Genomic DNA, 26557 nt, shown 5'->3' with positions numbered 1-26557 from the left:
CCATTCGTGCCTCCTGATGGGACAGCATCACCTATGAAGAATTCTCATCAAAAAACGTTTAACCTGAATCTGAGAAAGCTCTGAGACCTTACTTCCAGTTTAGGGGGAATTCAGGGAATAAAAGAATAATCAGTTACATCCAGAATGTGGACATTCCTCAAGAAACGGGCCTGATCTCTTCAAAAAGTCAATGTCACAGGGGAAAATGGTGTGGGGAGTGGGGTGGGGAGGGGCTGTTTTAGATTTAGAGAAACTAAAAAAGTAAAATCAATGCAGTGTGTAACTTTTTTTATGAGATCCTGATTTGTAAAGAGATAGTTACCAACGACATATTTGGGAAAAGTGGGGAAATTAAGAATGTGATCTGGGAAATAAGCAAAGCCCTGTTATTTTTCTCAGATAAGATAATGACATTATAGTCTATAACTAACTGACTTATTTTAAGAGGTGAATGTCGAAGTTTTTAGGAATGAGGTGTCACAATGCCTTTAATCTGTTCTGAAATGATCCAGAAAAATAAAAAAATAAAATATAGATGAAGCAAATAAGGCAAAATGTTGACAACTGTTGACTCTAGATGGTAACATATGGCTATTTTTTGCACTATTTTCCATTTTTCCTGATGTGTAAAAATCATAAAAAAATCTTTTAAGTAAGGTGTCAATAAATCCATGTGCTCAAGTGATGGCTTAAATTTCCTTCTTTTTTTAAAATTTCCTTCTTGAGTTTTTTATATTTTCCAAGTTTTCTACAAATGACTCATTATAACACTTCTTGTAATTAGAAAGAATGTAACTAATATTAATTTTTAATTAAACATTAAATGCTCAGAACCAAAGAGATTCTTACAGACTGCTTGCTGCAGATTAAAAGCAAAGTAATTCAATCTTTTCATAAAGCAGCTTGTCAGTAAGAAGCCCAGAGGAACATCCATACCTTTGACCCAGTAACTCCGTATCTGAGAATCTATCCTCAAGAAATAATTCTAGATATGTGAAGGAAATGCACTAACATTGTAACAAAAGGTTTGGGTTAAGATGGAAAATTATTTTCTCCTATAATTCCTTAAATTTGTTATTAAGGTGATACTGTGTGAATGAAGAGATTGACAGCAAGCTGACTTCAGCTGGTGTAGAGAAAGCCAAAGTTTCCTAGTATCACTACATTTTGTCCTTGAATCCCGATTTTGGGTGAAAGTATCAAGCTTGGAAGGCTTCTGTGCCTGCCCCTTGGGTCACTTCCCTGTGTGCGTTTTGGTGGACAGGGAGAGTCCCCATGTGACAGGAGGCAGTGGAGGCCAAGAAGGAACATTCAGGACATGGAAGTCCAGAGATCTGGCCTCCAAGCTGGGTCACGATGCACCCTTGTACAAGTAATCTAGCCTTTCTGTGCCTTTTTTTCTATTTCTATAAAATGGGAGAAGTGGATCGTTCTGGCTGCATCAAAATCACATGGGAGGTTTCATAAAAACAGCTTCAAGGCCCTACTGCTCCCAGACCTCTCGATCAGAATCACCTGAGGTGGAGCCTAAGCATCAGTAAAGATGATCAGGTAACTAACACAGCCATGTCTCAGAACCACTGGACTAAATGTTCTCCAAAGTTCTTCCCAACTCGAAAGATTCTATAAATATTCCTCCCCAGCAAGCACCCTCTCGGTTGAAACCACTTATTCCCCAAAGGCCCAGTGGAAAGTGTAGCAATGTCAGAACAGATTTATCTACACCGAGGAGGAGAGCCCCAGAGCTTAGGCCTCTCTAGAGTAGCCACAGCCTTCACCATTATTTACACACATGTAAAGACGGTGAGCGTATGTGCATACAAAATGCAACCCAGCGTGGTGTCAGGGGATGCACGCCCAATTCAGAACACTATTCAGTTATTATTAGCCCCCTGACTGGTCAAACTGTTTACTCTTTCTATTTTAAAATGGCATATAAAATCGGGAGACTAATCCCTGTCGTTTAACAAACAATGAACACCTTCTTAGGTGCCAAAAACTATTTCCACATGGCTTCCAAACTTTTTCAAATTAAGGTCTGTGAACAAAATAATTCATCTTGGTAAATAAACCAGGCTGCTACTGGGAAGCAACTGACAGGCTCAGTTGCTGGGGGGTGGGGTCAGTGTCACTGCTCCTGCACAACTGTATCCTTCCTATTTGCTAAGCACACCTGGGGAAAGCTCAGCTGTACCACACCCGACTCTAGAACAGCACTGCTCTCCCTGCCCTCAAGACCACAAAAGGGTGGGATAAGATGGACATGAAAACAAAAAGTGTGGGAGTGTGTTGTAGTGGCTGCTGTATGCACAGGGGTCACAGAAGGCAGGGAAATGTGAGTGGGTAAGTGAAAAAGAGGCTAAGACCTTCTGGGGGCTCAAACAAGATGACATTTGGGCTCAAATAAAAACACTGGCTTACATTTGCAAAAGCCAGAGAATAAATGATTTGCTGAAAATCACATGGCATCTGTGGAGAGTCATCAGGGAAGGAGGAAGTTATTCAAGTTGCATCCCAGTGAAACCATGTCAGAGAAATAGCCCTGGCAACATCCAAATACTGGCCACAGGGTGTTCCAAGCTAAAAGGAGCCTTTGAGAGCTTTCAAATTCTGACTTAAAAACACATACGCACAAAATACATTTTATGTTGTGATCCAGTAGTTACCGAAAGAGTGATGGGTGTAACTGAAACAAAAGTTTCAGTAAATAGTACTTGAGGGGGAAGGGGGTGGGAAGGGATAAATTGGGAGTTCAAGATTTGCAGATACAGACAGATATACATAAAATAGATAAACAAGTTTATACTGTATACCACAGGAAACTATATTCAGTATCTTATAGTAGCTTATGGTGAAAACGAATATGAAAACAAACATATGTATATTCACGTATGACTGAAGTACTTGCTGTATACCAGAAACTGACACAACATTGTAAACTGACTATACTTCAATAAAATATATATTTAAAAAAACAGTCCTTGACACGTGCAACGTACACTGATACTTTGTTCTTTTATTATTTTCATTGTGGTAAAATACATATCACAAAATTTACCACAGTAGCTATTAAAAGTACAATTCAGTACATTCACAGTGTTGTGCAACCATCACCACTAGCTTGTTCCAGAACCTTTTCATCACCCAAAGCAAGCCCTGGACACACTAGGCAGTTGCTCCTTTTCCTTTCACTCTCCCTGCCCCAGCCACTGGCAATCACTAATTTGCTGTTTCTATGGATTTGTCCATTCTAGGTATTTCGTATAAATGAAGTCATACAATAGGTGGCCTTTTGTGTCTGGCTTTTTTCACTTAGCATTCTATATTATCTTTTTTTGAAGTTGGACCCCACTAATTTCATGATCCAATAATAAATGTATGCAGCTTGGAAACATTATCTTAGAGAACCTCCAATTAAAAATATTAGTTACATAACTATGTATGTTAACTAGATTTACCGTGGTGATCACTTTGCATTATGTAATACACCTGAAACGAATACAATGTTGTATGTGAATTATACCTCAATTTAAAATAATTTCTTACAAACATCAAAGCCAAACAGACAATGAATGACAATTATCCTGGGCGTTTGCAGCATTCCGCCGACTGCACTAGACGGCCCCAAACCTCAGCCCACACACTTGGTGCCTGTCTGCACACAACTATCCACGAGGAAAATGGGAAAAATAAAGACCATGTAGCAAGTTTTTTTTTTTAAGTCAAATTTATTACATTTGAAACATGTTCTCTGTTCTGAATCTTTCCTCCCTATACCTTTGGTATTAAAAAGGCCCCCCCTTTTTTTCTCATTAAACTTTGTTTTAATGGGTCTCAAAATTCTGTGACAGATTTTTGGTCAAGTTGTTTCCATTAAAAAGTACCAATTTTAAAAACCAGTAACTTAAAACTGCCACACACACAAAAAACAAATGGTCCACAAAACATTCTCCTTTCCTTCTGAAAGGTTTATGATGCACTGTTATCATTAACCAGTCTTTTACTATTAAACTTAAATGGCCAATTGAGACAAACGGATCTGAGACCGTTCTTCTACCAATGATTAAGACTGGGGTGGCAGGTATTGGGGATAATACTCATTTAGCCTTCTGAGCTTTCTGGGCAGACTTGGTGACCTTGCCAGCTCCAGGTGCCTTCTTGTCTACTGCCTTGATGACACCCACAGCAACTGTCTCATGTCACAGACAGCAAAACAGAAAAAGGCCCTTTCTTTTAAGAAATGATGGTGATAGGAGATGATGATTTGGTGGGGTTTTTGTTTGAATTTGGTTTTGGTTGTTGCTTTGCTGTCCCTACTTAGAAAAATTTAAAACCTGCAACCTCATGTTGACCCCTCACTTCTGTGCATGCATTTTGGTGTCCTCTATCATGAAACTTTCCCAGAACAAAACAGTTTTTGAGGGACAGGGGCAACTGGACAACTGACTGGACAAGACAGATGGAGGAAGGAAAGCTAGGATTTTACTTTGACCCTTATAATCTCAGCAGCAGCCAGAAATGAAGAAATGATAAGCAGGGTTGACCCTGGTGAAAAGCATCTACCTTCAGTGTCATTCTCTGCCTCCCCTCCTTCCTCCCACCAACCCTTACTCATTTGTTTATTCATTAAACTGTCCATCCACCAAATAGCTATTGAGTGACTGTGGGTGCCAGGCATTGTTCTAGGCACTGGGGCTACAGCAACGAACAAAATGATCCAATATTCCCTGCCCTCTTGGGACTGACATTCGGGGAGGTTAGGGGGGAACTGATGGGGAGACATACAAATAGAAACAAGTAAAACCTCAGTCAGCTGGTGTCTTTAGAGAGAGTGAAGCAGGAGCAACAGGTGAGGGAGCCAGGGAAGTGCGGGGATGTGCAATTTAAAATAGGATAATTGAGAAAGGCTTCAGTGGGAAGGTGACACTGAACAATGACCTGACAAAAGGTGCAAGCCAACCTACAAGTATCTGAAGGAAGAGCATTCTAGACAGAAAGTATAAGGGTCCTCCAAAGTGAGGTAGTACCTTCTGTGTTCAAAGAACAGCAAGGAAAGAAATCTGTAAACCCACAATGACAGCCGCATTATTCTCAACAGCCGAAAAGCAGAAGCAACCCAAGTGTCCACTGATGATGAATAAACAGGATGTGGTACATACAGTTGAATACAAGTCAGCCTTAAAAAGGGATTTTTAAAAGTCTAGAAAATCCTGACACACGCTACAATATGAATGGTCCTTGAAGACATTATGCTAAGTGAAATAAGCCAGTCATAAAAGCACAAATACTGAATGATTACAGTTACATGAGGTACCTGGAGTAATTCAGTTCAAAGACAAAAAGTAGAACGGTGGGTGCCAGAAGCTGGGGGGAGAGGGAAATGGGGAGTCAGAGTCTGATGGGTACAGCCTCAGCTTGGGAAGATGAAAAAGTTCTGGAGATAAATAGTGGTGATGGTTGTGCCATAATGTGAATGTGAACAGTGTGAATGTACTTGATGCTACTGAACTGTACACTTAAAATGGTTAAAAACTTTTAATTAAAATATATAGGGAAAAGAGAACAGTAAGGAAGCCAGCATGGCCAGAGCAGAATGAACAAGGAGGAGGGCAGTAAAAGACCAAGAGGCAGCAGGGGATGTGACTGTACAGGACCTTGCAGAATATGGTAAAGACTGTGGACTTTCCTCTGAGCACAATGAGAAGCTAATGGAGAATTCTGAACAGGAATTACATGATCTGACTTATTTACAAGGATCATTCTGGCTGCTGTATGGAGAACAGAAGGAAGCAAGAAAACCAGTAGGAGGCCAGCCTAGTGAAAGATGATGGTGATTTGGACCACAGTCACTGTGGTGGAGGTGGTGAGTGGGCTGGAGTCTGGATATATTCAGAAAGTACTGACAATAGGATTTGCTGACAGAGTGCCCAAGGAGCATGAGAGAAAAGTCAAGAACATCACTGAGGTCTGGGCCTCAATAACTGAAAGAATGGAGTTGCTCTGAACTGAAACAGGGAAGACAACAGGAAAAGCAGGTTTGGGGGTGAGATGGGGAGGTTGCCTGTCTGACACCCAAGCAGAGGTGTCAAGAAGGCAGCTGGATCCTCATCCAAGGTCTCATCCCCCTAGAACTCTGCTAATTAAATGGTTCATCCTGAATCACATATTGTCTGAACTCAGGGTGACCCCAGCTCACCAAATAATTTTTTTTCACTTAACAGATGAAAAAATGAGTGCCCCAGGTCACACACACCTAGTTAACAGTAGTCTGGAGCAGAGCTCAAGTCACTCAATTCTCAAGTCAATGCTTTTGCCACCACACTACTTCCCTAATTAAAACGAATGTGTTACTGATTCATTAAACACATTATTTAGCCAGCCAGCCCCGGACTTTGTGCGGTGGTGCTTGAATTAATGAGGTCAGCAAGACAGACACAGGCCCTGCCCTTGCTGAGCTTAGAGTTTGGTGAAGACAGATACCAAATAATCACTCGAGAAGCTATGGAAGCAACTACGTAAGAGAAGTGCTATGAAAGAAAAGTTAAGTGGCTGTAACGCTGTAACAGTATAAAGCTGGAGAACCTAAGCCAGGCTGGGGGCAGGGCTTCTCCAAGGTAGTAATATTTAATCTGAGAAGTGAAACATTACTAGAAGTTAGCCAGGCAAATACAATGGGGTAAAGGGGAAGGAATCCAGAGAACCTGGCAGGCAGAGAGAACAGCGTGTGCAAAGGCCCCAGGGAGGAAAAGACTCATAAATTGAAAGAAAGAGAAAGTCAGCTTGGCTGAAGCAAAGGGAGCAAAGGGCAGTGGAAATGGCAGAAAATAAGGCTAAAAGGTAAAAATGCAGCCAGGTATCATGACAGGTCTTGCAGATGTATGAGAAAAGCACCCTAGCAACCTTGAACTACAGCTCACCCGAGTCTTGGCGGAATACCAGAGGATAGGAGGTCTCTAAAGGAGCTATGAGGCCATCTCCCACTCGTCTCCTTATCTCAGAATATAACCCCCGCTTAGTGGTAACAGAGCTGCCACAACCTGCAGCGCAGCCATCAGCTCCTTCTGTTCTGGTGCCGCCCCTTCCGGTGTGTGGGTCTAGGACCTAGGGAGCTGGCACCTTCAGCAGCTTCTTCTCATTCTGTATCTAAGTAATGAACTGTCTGAACATGAAAGTGGTTCACTGTACCTTCACCAGTCAGTCAGGCCTTGACCTTCTTTTGTAAATATGTATAAACTTAACCGTAGGACATGTTAAAAGTTTAACTTGATCCTAAAAGCAATGGGAAGCCACTGAAATTAAGCAAGATCATATCTGCATTTTCAAAAAAAAAAAAAAAACCACCACCACCATGACTGCCATGTAGACAGTGCATTCAACAGCGACAGAAGTGAACAGGTTGATGGTGGCTTATCATATGACCTCTTTCCTATAAATACCATTTGTATTTTACTACTTGAGCACCTATTCTGTGCCAAGCAATAGGACACAGATACCAAGAAGACAGTCCCCACATTTATATACCTTAGTCTGGCCACGATCAGCACATAAATGCAACTCCTACATGAAAAAGGAAACACACAGAAGGGGCAGGAGTGCACAGAGGGAACAGTTAACTCTTCCTGGGATGCCTGGACAAGACTTCACTGACCAGCGCTGTGGCGGATAAGAGGGGTTTCAAGGCTCTCAGAGGACGGACAGTACGTTAGAAGACACAAAATCAACACGTGAAGCGTGCAGGAGCTATAAACCACTCAAAATGGTGGGAAGTAAAAGACAAAGCAGGAAATGGTGGAAGGTCCAGCAGGGGAAGGAGGGTGAACCTGTGGTTTACAAGAGGCAAGCAGCACAGTAAAAAGAACTGAGATCTAGCTCAAAGGCCCAGCTCTACCGTTCAGTTGTGTGCTATCAAGCAGGTTTCACCTCTGAACCCAGTTTCTTCATTTGGGAAAAAGGAATAAATATCTACAGTACCATGTGAGGTCTGAAATGACATGAATGGGTTCCCAAAAAATAGCAATTAGTAAGTAAAATGCTACAAGCAGGTTGTCATTGGTTTGTTTTTTAAATAACATTTACTAGGGTTTTTCCTCTCATTTAAAAAAGGAAGATGTATTTCACGGAGAAAATTTAGAGAACACAAAACACAATTTTACAACTCCCTGAAGCCTGTCCAGGAATACCCAGCACCACCACCCCTCCACCAGACTCCCTGGCCTGATGCCAGGTACCCAGTGGTGTTTAATACTCAGTGGCACAAAGAAGAGGCACCAAACACCAGCCCATCCTGCATCCACCCCTCCCCAGAGTCCCTGACGCCAGGGTACCCACAGTACCCTGTTAGGGCTGAGGTTTCTAAGCAAAGATAATGATAATAATAACAATAATAATTACTACTAGTAGTAGTATTTAATACTTTCTATTGAGTGCCAAGTTATAAGCACTTTATGAACAGCCCTACTGTATGTGAGCCCCATTTAAAAGATGAGGAAATTGAGGGCTGGAGAAGGGTAGTAATTCACCCGATAAGGTCTCACAGTTACACCAGCATTCAAAGGCAGACTGGCTCTAAGCCCAAACACTGAACCCTCCAAGTGTCTCCTGGAAAGTCTAAGTATTGGTTTGGACAGGAATGAATTAAAGAAACCAAATAAAATCAAAATGGAATAGATGCCAAACTGTTAACAGTAGCTATCCTTGGAGGGTGAAATTACGGAGAATATTTTTACTTTTTATATTTATGTAATTTGAACCTTCAATATTGTACATACATGAGTTTTAGAATAAAAAAATTTAAAGAAACATAAATTATAAATATGTGTACTATCAAACACATTTTAAATTGGATTATAAATTTTTAAAAACATTAGAAAGAGATACATCAAAATGTTAATAGTAGCTGTCTCTGGGTGGGGGTGGGTTATCTCTGGGTATTACAAATAATTATAGATAATTTTTATGGTATTCTTTATACTTCTGTATTTCCCAAGTTTCCTACGATGGGCACCTATATAAACAAGAAAAAAGGTAAGAATTTAATTCTACCTTAAACACAGTATTACTGAGTCTTACAATACCTGACTACTGTGGTGGGGTTGTGAGTAGTCCAGATCAGTTTTATTTAAAGAGGAGGACAACTCGGGCATTTTTTAAAGATAGCTTATTGGGGTTTTGTTTTTACTTCCTAAGTCCAAACGTAAAACATACGCAATGCTCAGTTTAACCTGGCCCCAGGGCCCGGAAACATTCCAGGGATCACCCACAGGCCAGCCACCCTGGACATCACAACTAGGAAATGGGTAATTTCTCCCCCATACTTGGAGCCCGAGTCTCAGTCAGGCCTTCTGAGATTCTCATGAGTAAATTCCAGGCCCTTATGTACAACAGGTATGTCTACTAAGACCTCACCCTCCATTTTCTCAGTGACTTGGCGACCAACGGCAGCATCAAGGCAGGAAACTCTTCAGGAACCTCTACAAGCCCCTGATTCAACGGGATTGGTCCAGGAGTAACAAATGCTTCTTATCCTGAACAGAAACATGCCACCATCGTATCAGGCACAGAGCCTGGAGATGGAGACCTGGGCTCAAATCCCAGCTGTAGAACGTTGTGTGGTTTCATTTAACCCTTCTGTCATGGCTTTTTTCCTCCGCGAGTGGGGATAACACCTTCATAGGCTGCATTCTAAGCACTCCTATAGCACTTCCTCTGTTACAAAACACTCCTTCCACTTAGGTGGGAGTCTCCCATCAGGGTGACCAGTAACCAGAAGCCCTCAGATCTGTTTTGGAATAAACAGCAGTAGCTAACACAGTGCTCCATGCCAGCTACTCTGAAAAACCTTGCTGGACAGAGCAGTCTCCCTAATTGCCCTGAGGATACAGAGGCTCAGGGACAGGAAGTGGCCCGCCCAAGGTCGCACAGCTTGGAACCTGCTGAGCCCAAGCCCTTCTCACTGTGCTACGGACAGTGTCTCCCAACCTCTGTCCAGGCCTGGCAACCAGGTAGGCTCGGTCCTCCATGGGGGCTCAGTCCCCACTGCCGAACCGGAGTGCCTCTCATGGAGTCTGGCTTCTTGGTCTTATGGTAGGTACCCCCTCCCTTGCTGGCTGGAATACAAATCTGTAGGGCTCCCAGAGAGTAAGGGAGGCTCAGCTGATGTTGCACTTACTGACACAGAACAAACTCAGAAGGAAGCAACATAACCAAAGGGGACCCACCAGGGAGTCAGGTAAGAAACGAAATGAAAAGAAATGAACAAAACTGTGCCAAACAAGATCACAAAGGTTACCTTGTGTCATCTTCCTTACAACTGTGCCAAGTGAGATTGTTGCAGGTCATTTTGTCTTCTGTTTAGGTGAGAAAATGGAGACTCAGACAGATGAGAAGGTAAATTCCACTAAAATGTAAGCTCTGTGAGGGCAGAAAACTTGTCTATTCTGGTCACCACTATGTACAGAATCTAGGATGGCGTGTGACACAGAATAAGTTCAATACTTGGTGATGAAATGGATGAAGGCAGAGCCATGAATCGAACACAAGTCTCTTCACTGTGCTTTCAAATTCAAGTTGTAAGTATCTCTGGAAAAGGCTGTGCCGAGCCATTCGTGCCTGTTCACAGAGCCAAAGTATACGAAAGGGACCCACCTGCCAGCCTGGCTGGGCCAGTCTGACCTCTGTTCATCCTATTAAGTACGGCATACTCAGTGCTGCCTTAGGGAACCATGTGTCGGTGGGCACCAGCGCTCAGAGCAAGCCTAGGAGGTGGCTGAGCTGTCCAAATAGGCTGGGCTCCTGGAAGAGGCCCGGTCTCTTGAGGCAGCTGCTTCAGCAAAAGACAGAGAAGCCACCAGCCCCATTCTGACCTGTGGCATGCACACTCCAACCCCAGTGCCAAGTCACAGAAAGGGCATCACAGCTTAGAATTTCAGCTCCCCTTGCTGTGGGATCTCAGACAAGATTCGTCACCTCTCTGAGCCTCAGTTTCCCCTTCTGTAAAATAAGGGTAAAAGAGTAAAGATTTTGTGAGGATTAGAAACAATGAATTGCTTGTAAATGCAGAGGAAAAAAGTGAAGAATGACAAATATACCAAATTCCCATCGGTGGTTGCCTTTGGGGACTGGAACAGAGAGAAGGAAAGAGAGCTTTTATGAACATATTGCATTCTGTAAGGAAAAAACACATGAAAAGCAGAGCTCAGTCGCTGGGCTCCTGGCAGGCATTCAATAAATTACTCAGCTGCTATTACTCAGCTCTCCTGGGAGGAGATGCTATGCTTTGGAGAAAGAACCACAGGCTGCTCTTTCCCCCATCCCCTCCACTCCCTTCCCAGTCACCAAAGACCAGGAGCCTCAGAGCAGGACACAAGCACCAGGACAGCACATCTCAGACTGAAAAGGTCTCACCTATCCACTCATTCCATCCCTGAATGCCTGACAGACCCTGCCAGCAGGGGGGTGCTCCACCTCATGGGGCTACCCACCCATTTTACCAGCAAGATGACTTCAAGGTCTCAGGAGAGGTTAAGACCCTCAAGTGCCTTCGGCCAGCCTCACAGCTCTTAGCAGCCAGCTGCCAGCCCTTCCTGGCAGGGAAGCCTCAGGTGAGATTCTGTCTAGGTGAGCAACACAGCAATGCAGTCAATACCCTCCTTAAGAAGCACCATCTTCCCACACCTCCGCTGCTTCTAGTAGTTTTCTCCAACTCCTGGTAAGCAAATGCCTGGCGCCCCTCCCAAGAATCCAAGGCTAAACAATTCCCTCCGCCACCAGGCCATCAGCTAGCTTGGCTGCAATGAAACTGGCAGGCACAAAAGTGATGCAGTCCTTTTCAGAGGCTTGGAAAGGGTCAGGGAGCCCGGTCTCTCCCAAGTCATAGCCTTTAATGGACTCCAAGGCAGTAGGGTGTTCCTTTAAGGAATCAGTTGATAAATTTACTCATCTGTCTAATTCTCCTTTGCTGTTGTTTGGGGCAGAGACTCCAGGTACACCATGAACTGCATACAAATCCCGAGCTCTGCTCTGGCCCCCACACTTAGGAAGGGCATCCTCTGCAAGCTCAATAGGCAGCCTGTGAGGCAGCCCCACAGCTCCAGCCTCTCCCTCTCAAGCTGTGCTGGTATTTGTGCCAGGAGGCAATCACAGCCCCAAACAGATACACATCCGAACAGGGCATGGAGCCAATCGAACTATGTCCCTTATATCTAGCCTACGCCACAGAGACCTGGTTTCTACTCTATCCCCCAGGGGAGTACTCTGAGGAAGGAGTTTGACTGAATGGTAAAAAGCCTGAGTTCTGCAGTCAAACAAACCTACATTCAAAACCTGGCTCAGCTGCATGCTGGCTGTGACCTCGGACAAGCCATTTAACCAATCAGGGTCTGTTTCATCACTGTGAAAACAGGCTAATGACACCTACATCTTAGGGCTGTTGTGAAGGACAAGTGAGGCAGTGTTTGTCCAACAAGCCCTGGTACAGTGACTGGCACAGCGGGGCTCTCTATATCGGCGTCTAAAATGCCAACAGTGCTGTGAGGCAGACTAAACATGCCACCCACACGCAAGTTTCAGAATGGCCCGGTCTAGATTTAGCTCCACCCAGGACGCCCTCTCCCCTCCTTGTGCATTATAGTTATTAAGACGTGACTTCTTCCACACCGGCACAGAAATCTTTCCCAGGCTGGGCCCTTGTCTTAAATCAGTTCCGTAGCATTCGCAGTGAAAAATGACAATAACGAAACAACACAGATGTCCAGCAGGAGGTGCAGGCGCCCAGCTACACAGCACTGGAGTGCAGGGGTTAAAGGGACTCCTGAGACAGCTCAGGTACCTCTCACTCAGAAACTGTCTCGGTCTCTACAGGGTGAGAGCAGAAATACTCCAAACTGGGCATAATTCCCCAAGGAATTTCACATTTAATGATGAAAATTCTGCAAATGTAATTCTAGAGCTCATCCTCTCTATGTAGCTCTTCACCTTCCAGAATGAAGACAGGAATTCAGTGGACTCATGTCTACCCCTTCTCCCAACTCTCTCAGGAGTACCCAAAAGGTGTTCCTGCACAACTACTCCATACCCATATCCATGCAGATTATGGGAGGAGCAAGCAATTTTCCTAGAGCTGGTCTTTTTATAAGCTGAGGATAAATGCTGGAGCAACAGAGGCTGAAGGCCACCTCCAGGGCTGCAGACATAGACTAACTTTCACCAGGTTGCCTATACCCTGCGCCAGATTTGCCCCAAGTGCTTTATACACACAGTCCCATTAATACTCACGACCACCCAGAGAGGCAGAAGATACTGTGCCCATTTTACAGATGATGAAACCGAGACTCTGGAACTCAACTATTTTGCCCAGGGCCACACAGCAAAACTGGTGCCTTTTCCTTTGGCCCAAGTTTTGCAGAATGAACCCACAAAAATCATTCTCCATGCCTTTTAGGATCCCCTAAATAAGGAGTTTCTACAGTTCCTTCTGGAACAATCTGAGGAAAAAGTCTGGCCTTCGTCTCAATGTTAGCAAAGGCCTGTTCCTAAAATAACACTGGAAATGATTCACAAATTTTTATAGTGCATTATAGAGTTCAAAGAACTTTCCAAATACTATTAGGCCTTCAGGATCTTCTTAATGGGAGGGGAGCTATGAATCGTCCCATTCTGCAGACGTGTAACCTGAGAGCCACAGAGGATGGAGACCTTGCTTGAAGCTACATAAGTCGGTGGTAGAGGAAGTCCCCCTCTGGTTTCTGCTTTTTCTTTTTTGGCTTATTTTTAAATCTTTAATTTTTAAATTTTTTTCTTCCAGTTTTATTTAGATATAATCGACATACGGCTACTTAAATTTTAAGGTATACAGCATAATGAGTTGACTTACATCTTGAAATAATTACCACACATTTGGTGAACATCTATGATCTCATATAGATAAAGAATTTTAAAAATAGAAAAAATATATCTTTTCCTTGTGATAAGAACGCTTAGGATTTATTCTCTCAGCAACTTTCATATATAACACACAGCAGTATGAATTATATTTATCATGTTGACCATTACATCCTTAGTACTTATTTATCTTATGACTGGAAGTGTACCTCTTAACAAACTTCATTCAATACCCCCCCAACTCCACCACCCCATCTCTGCAAGTGGCTTCCGTGCAGTCCCTCCCCTCCTTTATGCCAAGGGGACCAGAGCCCACCACCGCCTTCTAAACCACGTGCTGGGAAGAAAGCTGGAGCCAGTGAAGGCAGGCCACTCAAGCACCAACACTCATTTTATTTTATTTTATTCAGTGGAGGCACTGGGAATTGAACCCAGGACCTTGTGCATGCTAAGCATGTGATCTACCACTGAGCTCTACCCTCCTCTCCCAACACTCATTTAAAATACTTCCCAGATGACCCTCTTGGAGACACTAGGTACCACAATAAGGCCTGAGATGACCAGCGCTCACTTCAGACATGATGCTCACACTCAAATGAGAAACCCTGGGGCAAGACACTTGAGTCCATCCAGCTTCCTCACCTGTGAAGTACAGGTATTTGTTGAGAGCTGATAAAAGGGTCAAGAATTTATAAAGGAGCTTCAGCCCTCAACTAAGTTTAACAAGTACTATGCAAATACATGACTACTGAATTTAAGTTCACCCATCCTTCAGTTGCTCAGACCCCAAACCCGGGAGCCATCCTTAATTACTCCCTGTCCCTCACGTTCCACATCCAATCCAACTGCCTCCAAAAGATTGCCACCTCCAGAACCCTAGTCCCAGATACCTTCACCACTCCTTGGATAATTCTCCCTGCCTCCTCTCTTGTCCCTCTTGGTCCATCATCCACGCAGCTGCCCGAATGATTCTTCTCAGCCATAAATCAGATCCTGTCACTTCACAGCTTAAAACCTTCCAGTGGATTTTCATTACACTTGGAGTAAAACACAATTTCCTTACCAAAGCAGACATAATCCTGGCTCCTACCTCTTGCTCAGACCTTCCTCTCATCACCTTGGCCATGCTGGCCTTATTTCTTATCCTCAACACACTAACTCAGACCTATCTCAGGTGCTCTGCACATGCTGCTCCTTCTACTTGAAGTCTCCCCTCCCAAAATGCTGAAGGGGCTGCCTTCTTAAGTATCACCTCAAATGTCACCTCTTCTGAGAGGCCTTCCCCAATTACCCCAGTTAAAGAAATGCCACACCCTACCCCTCCTCTCTACAACACTGTCTTGTTTTATCTTCCATGTATCACTTCATAGCCACAATTTCTTGTTTGTCTACTTGTTTATTGTCTCCCCAGAACTACAACATAAGCTCCACTATTTGTTCATTATTACACTCCTCATGTCTACAACAGTGCTAGGCATATAGCAAGTTTTCAATAAACATTTTAGGAACAGTTGGTTCAAAAGGCAATGGTGTACTGCCCTAGTCCTCAAGATGGTGATTCTACTCCCTTTGCCCAAATTTGAGATTGGAAGTTTATTTACCCATCTATTAATCATTCATTTACTCACTCAATTCAAATCAATAGCTGACTATGGGACATGAGAAGGTACCATAATGAACATGCAACCAGAATGACCTATTTCACAATTCAAAGCAAGATTTTTTTAACACAGCACTTTTACGGAAGCATTTTTAACTTTTGCCAAATACGTCAAACTTCTTTGTAGTTAACTGCCATTTCAGATTTACATGCAAAAGGATGCATGACTTCTCCAAGGTCATATGATAAGAACTCAGCGTCCCAGTTCCTCAAAGCAAAATCAAAGACTTAAGAAATGTATCTGCAAGTGCCCAACCCCTTTTATTTACCATCCATAGTCACTTACCCTAAAACTAATTTTAAAAAAAGAGAGAGTTCATTCATCTCAGCTTTCCAAAATGTCACCTCCATTTTCTTCACTCTGTTTCTAATCTTCCTATCTGGTAGCAAGTACTGTCCAACAATAGAACACTTTCCACTTGAAGAGCACTGTTCTCTGGTTATGGACCATTAATGGTAGCCTGGTTGGCAGGCTGAGCCTTGATGCCAAAGGGAAGGAGTATTACAATACAGGTGCTAGGACCCTAGGCTTGGGAATCAGAAAGGTGCAGATTCAAATCACATCTGCTAACAACTAGCAATAAGGCCCCAGATAAGTTTATTTTTATTAACAATTATATAGCACTTACTAGTTGCCAGCAGCTCCAAATACTTTGCAACTGTAATATGATTATTAGATAAGTCAGATGTCCTGTTATCCATTTCTTACAGGTGAGGAAACAGGCACAGAGAGGTACAGTAACTTGCCCAAAGTCACAGCTAATGAGTATCAGAGTCACATTCAAATAAGTAGTGTGATGCCAGAATCCATGCTCTTAGCCATGACACTATGCCTCTGCTCTAATTCTGTTTCTTCATCTATAAGACAGGGCTAGTAAATCTGCCTTATCTCATGGGGTCATGTGAGACTACTGGCACACAGTAAGGTAAATGTTAGCTACTCTTAGCGGTAGTAGTAACTGCCATCATTCTATCATCTTCACCTTTGGTCTAGTCATGGTACAGCCAGGAAGACCTTTGGTCTTCTGCCAAGAGCAAAAGAAGAATATTTTAGCTGAGAAAGATCTCCAAGGTCCTCTGAAGTAGAATACATTAGGACATAGCTGAAGTTCCATGAGAACAGGAATTGTCTGCTTTGCTTCTCATTGTACCCAGAGCAAAAGGTGGGTACTCAGTAAATATGTGGTGAATGAGGTAGTAACCAACTGAATGCATGGACAGAGTTCTGCAGACATGGCAAATAAGGTAGTAGCATCATTTCTCAAATGTAGCTAAACACAAAAGAGATAAATTTACAAGGTTTCCAGAGGACAGTGGTAACTGACCATCACTGAAGACAGCACGGCTATTAGGAGACACTAGGGTATAATGCTGTTCATTCATCTCAGCTAAATGAACAAACAAGGAGACCCAAGTTCTCAAGGTCTTGGATTGTCTGTGTGTAGAAGAGGAAGTTGGATGACATGATGATCATAAACAAATATATTCTTTCTCATCACTTTATAACAATCATCATAATGATCTGAATCAAAGCTGATCACCAAATACTCAATAAATGGTTATCAATGAAGATCATCCTTAACTGACAGATGTGGAAATTGGGATTCAGTTCCCAAGTTCAAGGTCACTTGGTCAGGGTAGAATATGAACTATGGTCCAGATCTCTTCCCATACAGGTCTAAGGCTCATGTTTTTCAAGACTTTTTCAGTTCAAAAATACTGCGGTTTTAGTCCTCTCTTCCCAAGCTCAATGTATCTGCAATAATTTTGCAAATAAATTTGCCTCACTACATCATAGGACAGCAGGATCAGGAAGAAACGATTTCCACATTGTTAACCTGGAGAATCGGAAGATCTGAAGAGATAATCAGGGTGAATCCCTTGTCTTTGCCCAGAACTGAGAGATCCTAAGTATTTTAAGATAAATGATGATTTCACTTTAAATCACATGGTTTAAATTTAAGCAAAGGAATTTAAAAAAAAAAAGACTTCCGCTAACACAATACTTTCTGAGAGCACAGTACATAACTTCTTTTTTAAATCTATAATCAAAGTTGTGCTCCTTGATCCAGAGTAGATTCACAAAGTTAAATGTAAAAGGTTGTGAGAGAATGTCTACAAATGCCTATGTGCTTTACTTTTACTAATGAAATGCATGCTTGATATTGAACCTTTTGAGTATAACATCTTCCTAGGGTTGTCAAGTTAGGAGTGAAAAAAACATTTGACAGTCAATTTTCTAGGTAGTTCATAATAGGGCAGTCAAGGTCAAACTGTTGAGTCTTTCACCCTCCCATCTAGTAAACGAAAGGCAACTAATTATAAGCTCAAAATACCCCATTCTCACACTCTCACAAATACAAATGTCAGCTCCAGGATCACACTCTGGCTCAGAAAGTTCTTTGAGGGCAAGGTGACTTGAACAAGGAGAACAGCGTGGCAATAAGATGCTCAGGCCACAGGCTTTGGTAAGTCACAGAGCAGGAACTTTTATCTGCTTTCTAGCAGTTTCATCACCTAGCAAATGAGAATAATCGTCTCACCAAATAATTGTATAAATTAAACGATATGGGGAGGAATTAAGTTTTGCAATCTTGTGCAAAAGTGGGAGACTACTGATAGCGTTACTATTTACTACGTCTGGGCACAGAAGACGTCCTAGAATTCTTGGCTGTATGTTCCACAGAATCCCCACAAGATGAAATAGGTAATAGTTTTTTCTCCAAGTTTGGCAACCATATATGCACTTGGCTTGCTCTGCTGCTGAGAGATGATAAGTGAGGCCTTCAGGTTCTGGGCCTAGCGGGCTCAACAACCACCGCGCCCCCCAGTCACCTTGTCCTCACCTTGAGGTACAGAAAAAAAAAAAACCCTACGGGGGGAGGAAAGGGCAGCCCTCAAAAATAAGAAAGAGACGCCTCCACTCTTCACCCGGCCGCCGCTTCTTAGACCCACGAGTCCAGCGGGGCGGGAACAGGGCTGGGAGAGTTGACTAAGCCGGGGACGACTTGACCTCGGGCGCCGGAGGAGCGGGCACGGGCGCTGGGCCTGCGGCAGGAACAGGTACACGAAAAGTCGGCCGGAAGTCGGGTCCGCCTCACCTTGCCTCGCCCATAGCCGCAAGCACCGGAGGAGGCACCCCGCCCCCGTGAACCCAGAGAGCCTTTAGTTTGCTCACCTGCAGTCGGGTCACCAGTAGGCTGTAAGGCGCCATTTTGTGCACTGACAAAGATGAAGTCGCTTGAAAGTGACGTTACAAACGGCATATTTAAAGCCTTCTGGAAGGGGGCGTGGCCTGGAGAGAAATGCGTCACCGAGAAGGCGGCCCTCCGCAGAGGCGCCGGAACCCTGCGAACGCAGTGGGCGGAGCTCCCGTGTTACGAACCCGCATGGGGGAGAGCTGCATAAAAACACTTTCGGAAGTAAATATCGGGCACAAAAATGGCTTATCTAAGTGCAAATTTCACCTTTGCTCTTTGCAACTTGTCTCTTCCACCCAAATCTAGGAAAGCTTGTTTGGGTTTTTTTTTAATTACTCTTACTCACCTGCCAGGACCTGGCTCCCCAGTTTCGACGGAAACGCGTATTCGGAATTTAGGGGTTTTGATCTCGCGAGAACGGGGGGGACGCTTCGTGCAAAGATTATAATCGTTGATGGAAGCCTAGAGGACCAATCACGGCGACCAGGAGGCAGGAACAATAGCGGTTAAAGGTCGGACGGAAGTTTCCTAGGCTTCCGTTGGCTTGAGTGGAGCTATGGCTAAACATCATCCGGACTTGATCTTTTGCCGCAAGCAGGCTGGTGTTGGTGAGACAGCTTCCTGCCCCCCGTTGTCTGGGTCGGGATGCTATTAGGACCTGAGGAGTCCGAAGTTCCCATCACTTCCTTAGGGTCTTGCCTCGGAGGCGCCATATTTCCCGCCTCACAGTCGGTAGTGTAGGAGCGCGCGGGTTTGTGGTCTCTGGTGAAAAGAGAGCGGGGGTGCGCGTGCTGGGAGCCGGAGGCGGGCTGCCGGGATGGAATGCGTAGAAATTCGGTTTGCCCGGGACCTGGGAGGGGCTTCAGGAGGGTGTGGATTTGGTTCGGATCGAAGTTTATGAGGGTAAGATGGATAAGACCTCCTCGGGACTCACTGCAGGCTCTCAGTGCTCCTGTCCCTACCTCAGGCTCGAGGATGTTTCCCTTTCTTAATTCTAATTGTTTTCTTTACCGTTTTTTACCTTGCAGCCATTGGAAGACTGTGTGAAAAATGTGAGTGGAACACGCCTCCCCAAACAGCCCACCCCTCCCACTCACAATTTATATGGAGCCGGCAAACAGGCATTTCCAGCGGTGCCACTAAGACGGCTTTGAGTAGATGTGACTGGAAGCATGTGAACACTGAATGCCAGGCTGCAACTAAAGGCCATCTCCCCATGCCAACTTCCACATTTCAGACACTGTCTAGGTTTTGAGAAAATCTCTAGCTTTGGACCAGAAGTAACATGACCCCGTTCCCAGCACACACAATGTTCTGCCAATTATATAGGCTTAAGTACGAGGTGCTAGTCTAAGCTCTTTCCCTGTTAGTTGATTAACGTTTCCTATGTGTTCGGGAGATTAAGATGAACTTGGTAAGCCAAGTTTTGTGAAGCCAATGTAAAGGGCCCCAAAGTCACTGTTAGAAGGAAACTAGTGTATTTCCACATAGCAGGAGGAGGGCAAAGGATCTGAGGTACCTGCAAGTGGGCGTAATTCCATTCTCTTTTCCTCACAGGTGATGGCAAGTGTGTGATCTGTGACTCCTACGTGCGTCCCTGCACGCTGGTGCGCATATGTGATGAGTGTAATTACGGCTCTTACCAGGGGCGCTGTGTGATCTGTGGAGGCCCCGGAGTTTCGGATGCCTATTATTGTAAGGAGTGCACCATACAGGAGAAGGATGTGAGTGTATACTAAGCTTTTTATCTCATCTTTCCTTTTATTTAGTAATACTTTGCCATCCACAGCAAATGCCTGTGGTCTGTGAGGATAAGTATGTTCAGCTCCTCACGTAGGTTATAATTTCTTGAAGTTCTGTGAGCCAAACTGGGTGTAGTCCAACAAAAGGCAGTTATTTTGCATCAAGGACAAAAATGCAAGAGAAGGAAATTTTTGTCAACAGCGGCAATTTGGAAAGCCCTCTCTTCCTTTGATGTCTCGCTCGTTGTTTTTATTCAGAAACAATATCCTGCGTTTTTAAGTTCTAGGACAGTGCATACTGTGTAATAGCCACTCAGTAATTCTCCTTACTATCATAAGGAACTGTTTGGGTGGATGTGGTGACTTCAATATGAGACAATTCAAGTTGATTTCAGCTCTAAGTGGCTAGAGAATGCCTTTGATTTGATTTTTGCAAAATCGATTGCAATTCTGCTCATGATATTTTTTCCCCCTTTACATTGTGTGATGGCAGTGGCTAGTTATTCAACTCCTTGAGCCAGATGCCAGGATAGAGGGTGTCTAGATCTATACCAAAAGCAGGCTTCTTGAGGGGAAAAAACCCAGGAATCAGCTTTTATACTTCTTATGACACAATAAAAGGAAGTGTGATATAGTACCAATGCACTAATGAAAGGTATCTGGTTACCTAATCTAGGAAAAGGCAAAAGATAAATAACTTTAATACTCCCTTGTGCAAAGAGTAGGTAGTTTAATTATAGATATTATCTCCCTTATTCTTCACAATAACTTTGTTAAGTAGGGGTTATCATTACCCCCATTTTATAGTCCCTCAGCCAGCAATCAGTGGCAAGCCTAGGAGGTCTGACTAAACCTAGTGATGTCTCCATTACACCATGTTGTCCTTTCATAAGTCTTTTTGGTAGGATGTTCCCATGTTGAGGAGAAACAACTCAGCCATCTCTGCCCTTGGATCCTGTCTACCTCTAAGAAGAGGGACATACTAGACAAGAGAAAACTGTTTCTTACACCATAAGTGTTCTCTTATTTAAGGAGATGAGAAAGGTCATAAAGTGCCAAGGAACATTCTCTTGTCCTAAGCTCTGATTTATATTTATCTTGTTATTTTTTGGTGGGGAGAGGTAATTAGGTTTATTTAGTATTTATTTATTCCTAGAGGAGGTAGTAGGGATTGAACCCAGGACCTCATGCATGCTAAGCATGTGCTCTACCTCTTAAGCTACACCCTCTCCCCTGTATTTATCTTTGACTGTCAAATCATATCCTGCTTGATCTGATCCACCAGCTTTGTTACGTTCCCTCTAGAGAGAGGACCTTGGTTTGTATATTTCTCTCTCCTTTTCCCCAGTTCTTGGTACAGTGCCTGGCATGTACTGTAAGTATGGTCCACATTTTTCTGCTACCCCTGTAAGTCATCCATAGGAGTTCCCCCTATAGAATGTCTGGTACATGGTATGTGTTTGGTAATTATTTATAGTCTACATGCCATAGTGAGACAACAGCAGTGAAGAGAAAGTACCAATAATTCTTAAACTAGCTGAAGAGTTCATTAAGGACATTTTCTTGAACTTTTACATGGTTGTAGCTAGAGTTCTTATCTGGCATAAGCTTGCAACTAGAGAGTGCCTAATAAATGTTAATTGCTGTCTGACTCGTCTGCATGCAGTGTGTGACCTGATACCTTTGGATCCTTGTGCCTCATTCTGTCCCTGAGAATTATTCTCAATATCACTTCCCCTACTTCACATTGTACAGGAATGTTCTGAGGATATTTGAGATGGCATCTAGCTCACATTTACTCAGCAGTGGTTTCCAGGGAACACAAAACAGTCCAGTGACATGATCCAGCCTCTCAGCATTACAGATCATCATGTAGATTAAGTACCCAAGACTTTCCTATGCAGAAGTCTTCCTGCAACCAAAGCAGCCCCCGTTACTGTTCTGTTCCTGCAACTTCCATAATTTATAAGGGAATTAGGCCAGTCAACTAAACTGAGTATTCTCTATAGGTTTTTCAAAGCCTCGAGAATATTCAGGAGTCAGGGATAATATCTGTGGGTGTTGCTGCCAGAGTACCAGTTTGTAGTTATCTTACAAAGTGGCATCATTGATCCCCCTTAACCCTTGACTCCATTTACTTAACCATTTCTGTCAACTCTCCCAACGAGAAAAATAGCCGCTAATATTTTTAGAACTCTTGCTATGTGTCATGTACTGTGCAGAACATTCTTTTCTGAAAGTTCTATATGAAACAGATGAGGAAACGAAGGCTTAAAGGTGTTATGCAATTTAGCCCAAGGTCACACGGTAATGAGTGGCAGATACGGGACTAGAACCCAGGTCTGCCTAAATCATTGTTTCTCAACCTTTTCTTTTCTCTTCTTTTTTTCCTATTTCATTTTTGTCCCCCCTAAGGAGAAAAATTAAAAATCTATTTTCTTAATAAGAGGAATTAAATACTAAGGAATAAAATTTTGTTGGTTAAGGATGAGCTTCAGATCACAAACCACTGTAATATTCAAGATGTTTGCATCCCTTTTGAGGATGCAGGGTCTCACTCAAAGCACTTACTCCAGCCTCTTTACTGTGTTGCTTTGCTCAGAGTGCTTAAAGATATGCCTCTCTCTCTTGCTACTTCTACCATTCTCTTCTCCCCATTTAAGTGAACAGCAGAGCAGTTAGGTAAACATGCAAAAGATATTCTATACTTTTCAAAGTTAATTTACAAATTTACCATTCTCTATAACTTCCTAAGCCATGGAAGTTTTCATTCTCGCCTCTGGGGAGCCCTGTTAGAAAAAACAGCAGACTGAGGGGCAGAAAGCCCAAGTTCGGGTCTTGGCTTTGCTACTAACATCCTGTGTGTGGCTTTGGGGAAATCTCCACAAAAAGGAAGTAATAATCCATGTTACCTCATGGATGCATTTACTGAGAGCTTGAAGGTCTTTAAAAATAAGGTTTCAGGTAGAAAATGTGATACTCTTGTAAGGCCCCAAACCAGTGTACAGTCATATTTTTACATTGTAGGTATTCATTAAACAGCTGCTGAAAGAATGAACAATGTTTTACCTAGTTTCTGTTAATAAAGCAGGTCTTGCCACTGGCACCTGTTCATAATTCTTTGCTACCATTTGTAAGGAATGGAGATGTGGGCCCATTTTTGGTAATAAGTTTTTCTGATATCAAGATTTTTAAATTGCTTTTTCTTGCATTCTGGCTCTGTACAGATTTCCTTTTGGTATGTTATATTTTGATACATGATTAGTGTTGGTTTTAAAGTATTACTTGAAAATCCTGGATTTTCTTCACTCATCCAGGGTTAATTTTTGTAGCCTGCTTTTTTTTGTGCCATAGAAATGGACTTGACACACAGCCCTCCTCAGTCAGGAAGAAAACCCGTACTCAATGAGTTCTTGGTGGTTGCTACAGGATCCCAGCTTAGGCTTCTCCTGAGAGTGTTTTCATGGACATGTTTAGTGTATTAAAAACAAGCACTTGGCATTCTAATGTCTACTATTTCCTGAAATTTTAGAAATTAAGTGGCTATAAAACATGGACATTCAATTCAAGCCATAGTTGTCTAAAATAAAAGCTCCCTGTGCTAGGAAAGGGGAAATCTGTTGTTCTCTGGGAGGACTGGAAAAGGATGAAATTTTTAGTATTTAGGCATACAGTTGCTAAAAGAGCTACTACCATCAGGCAGACATCTGCAGGTGTTTTTATACATACTCTTAACTCACAAATATTCTCCAGTACCAGCCTTCAAGTTTTCTTAACAATCCTTCCATCTTCCTTTCATGCTTTCCATTTACAGGCATATTCAACAAAAGCCAACCAGTCCCAGTACACAGATCCTCACTTCCCACAGCATTGGTAGAATTTGGGAACAACCATGTGACCCATGGGAGATATGTAGAAAATAAAAAATGGGAGTTTAGGCAAGAAAACAGGAAACTTAAAAGTCAGTGAGAGAAAATGCGACAAAAGCCTTAGAGCTAATAATCCACTACTTTGGTTTTCCAATTTTTTCTTTCAACTTTTTTTTTTTTTTAATATGTAGAGTTGTGTCTTCAAAAAGTATCTTACACAGGGGGAGGATGTAGCTCAGTGTTAAGAGTGCACACTTAGCATGTATGTGGTCCCAGTTTCAATCCCCAGTACTTCCATTATTTAAAAAAAATTAAAAAGTATCTTACACAGAAGCTCTTTGTGTGTCTGTGTGTTAGGTTGAATCATTATGAAATTGCTGATACTAATTTTTGGCAATTATAATTTGTTAAGTGCTGGCTATATGCCAGGCATTGCTCTAAGTATGTTTATTTATTGACTCCTAATTCTGTAAGGTAGGTTCTACCATTGTAGTAATTTTATATGTGACTAGAAAAAGATACAAGGAGGTTAATAATTTCTCAGAATCCAGACGGCCTACCTCCAGAGTGTGCACAGATTGAGGGGTGAATCCTATCACGTCACCTGCCACCTCTCTGGACCCTCTTGGGCTCTACAAATACAGTTTGTAAACACTGACCTGATCCAGTCCCCTTATTTTACAGTTGGAGGATACGAATCCAGAGAGAAGTGGGTTGCCAACAGTTGCACAAGTCAGTAAGGCATATAATAAGCCTAAACAGGCTGTCATCATACTGTAAAATTTCATAGCATCCCTAAAAGGGCATAGAGCACTGTCTTGTTTAATAGCAGGCTACCTTGGGCCAGGAGACACAACTGTTCCCAGATTGTACCAGGATTTTCAGTACAGATTGCATGGCTTACTTGAGTTCACCTAGCAAACCATTGGTGGGGCTGGACCCACAGCCTGGCTCCCTTGGCAGACCAAATTCCACAGGTGGTGTAGTACATGGTGCATGTTTTCTAGAAAATAATGAAATATTGTTGGCTTTTGTGTGTTTTCAGAGATTTTTGTAGTGTTGATATCAGTCCCCAGAGAGAGAAATCAGCTGAATTAAAAAATAAGCTTTCTAAGGACTTCATTCATTCATTCATTCTATAGCCCATATCACAGGAAGCAAATACGATCTGGCAAGGTTTCTCCCAGTAGTAGCTCCCCTAGTTTTCTTCCCATCATACCAGATCAACCGATGGAGTCATCATTCCTGCAGCACACAGCTTCCCAGGGGCTTCACTGAAACCACTCATGCTCACAAAATGGCCAGGGGAACATGTCACTACAGATCAGAGTGTAGGTATGTGCTCTACCACTGCGCTGTCAACAGCCACCTCCAGCATGGGAGCACTCTTCTCCCAAGCCCACATGTCAAATTAAGTGAGTTACTAAGACACTCAAACCCAGTATTCTCCTATGGTATTTAAAATGTAAGGTACTATTTCCTAAAGTCTTTAGTGTTTTCTTTCTTGGGATAGTGAAAGAGCTAGAAAGCTTAACCTGTAGGTGATTATTACCACTTCTTACCTCTTCTTTGGAGAAAACCCTTGGGACATCTTTAAAGAGTTTTAGATTCTACCTCAGCTGTATCATATTAGCAACAGAAGTGAGCTAAGAATCCAGCATTCTCAGTGTAGACCTCTGGACAGGCCCTGGGCACATTCTAGGTACTTAGTCAATTCCTGATTGATTGAATACAGTAACTGAACGGCTAAGATGAATGGCTAAACCGTTAATCCAGAAGTTATTTTTTTAAAACAACTCTTAAATCCCTCTCAATTCAGGCTCAGAGACTTTTAATAGCTTCACTATTCTGTTTTCCAGAGAGATGGTTGCCCAAAGATTGTCAATTTGGGGAGCTCTAAGACAGATCTCTTCTATGAACGCAAAAAATACGGCTTCAAGAAGAGGTGATTGGTGGGCTGCCTCTTCCTCCCCGTCAAGCCGCTGCAGCTGCCAGAAAAGATGCCTACTACTGCCAGCAGAAGGGGAGTGGAGCACCGAGCATCACCTGAATTGCCTATTAGTACTCTGTCACCTTACCACCCTTCCCTCTCCTCTAACCCAGATGTGGTAGGAGTGGGAAAAAGATTCTTCACAGAGCACTGTGGCAGACTGAATCAGAAAAATTGATAGATTAGTTCATGGTGTTTCTTAAATTCAAGAAGCAAGG

The 26557-nt window shown here is 43.0% G+C and overlaps 2 protein-coding genes across 2 annotated transcripts in view; one reads left to right on the top strand and one right to left on the bottom strand.

The window, feature by feature from the left end:
- Positions 1-18846, bottom strand: part of ACO2 (aconitase 2) — a 47949-nt gene extending 29103 nt beyond the window's left edge. The window contains exon 1 of the mRNA XM_006207127.4: positions 18717-18846. Within this exon, the coding sequence (XP_006207189.1) occupies positions 18717-18752 (36 nt within the window). The 5' untranslated portion in view covers positions 18753-18846. The remainder of the gene's footprint in view (positions 1-18716) is intronic.
- A 369-nt stretch (positions 18847-19215) lies between these two features.
- On the top strand, positions 19216-26500 carry PHF5A (PHD finger protein 5A). The gene is made up of 4 exons (XM_006207126.4): positions 19216-19346; positions 19767-19790; positions 20296-20462; positions 26209-26500. Exons 1-4 carry the CDS (start codon positions 19295-19297, stop codon positions 26296-26298), a joined length of 333 nt encoding a protein of 110 aa, XP_006207188.1. The 5' UTR covers positions 19216-19294; the 3' UTR covers positions 26299-26500.
- Positions 26501-26557: the final 57 nt, after the last annotated feature.

Source organism: Vicugna pacos, chromosome 12 (genome assembly GCF_048564905.1).
Source record: "Vicugna pacos chromosome 12, VicPac4, whole genome shotgun sequence".
Lineage (NCBI taxonomy): Eukaryota > Metazoa > Chordata > Mammalia > Artiodactyla > Camelidae > Vicugna > Vicugna pacos.
The sequence above is the reverse complement of the archived record's forward strand: the minus strand, read 5'-3'. Positions and strand labels throughout refer to the sequence as shown.

Coding starts and splice junctions, on each gene's coding strand:
- PHF5A (XM_006207126.4), top strand. CDS start 19,295: ATGGCTAAACATCATCCGGACTTGATCTTTTGCCGCAAGCAGGCTGGT. Junction 19,347..19,766: donor CCGCAAGCAGGCTGGTGTTG/GTGAGACAGCTT, acceptor TTTACCTTGCAG/CCATTGGAAGACTGTGTGAA. Junction 19,791..20,295: donor TGGAAGACTGTGTGAAAAAT/GTGAGTGGAACA, acceptor TTTTCCTCACAG/GTGATGGCAAGTGTGTGATC.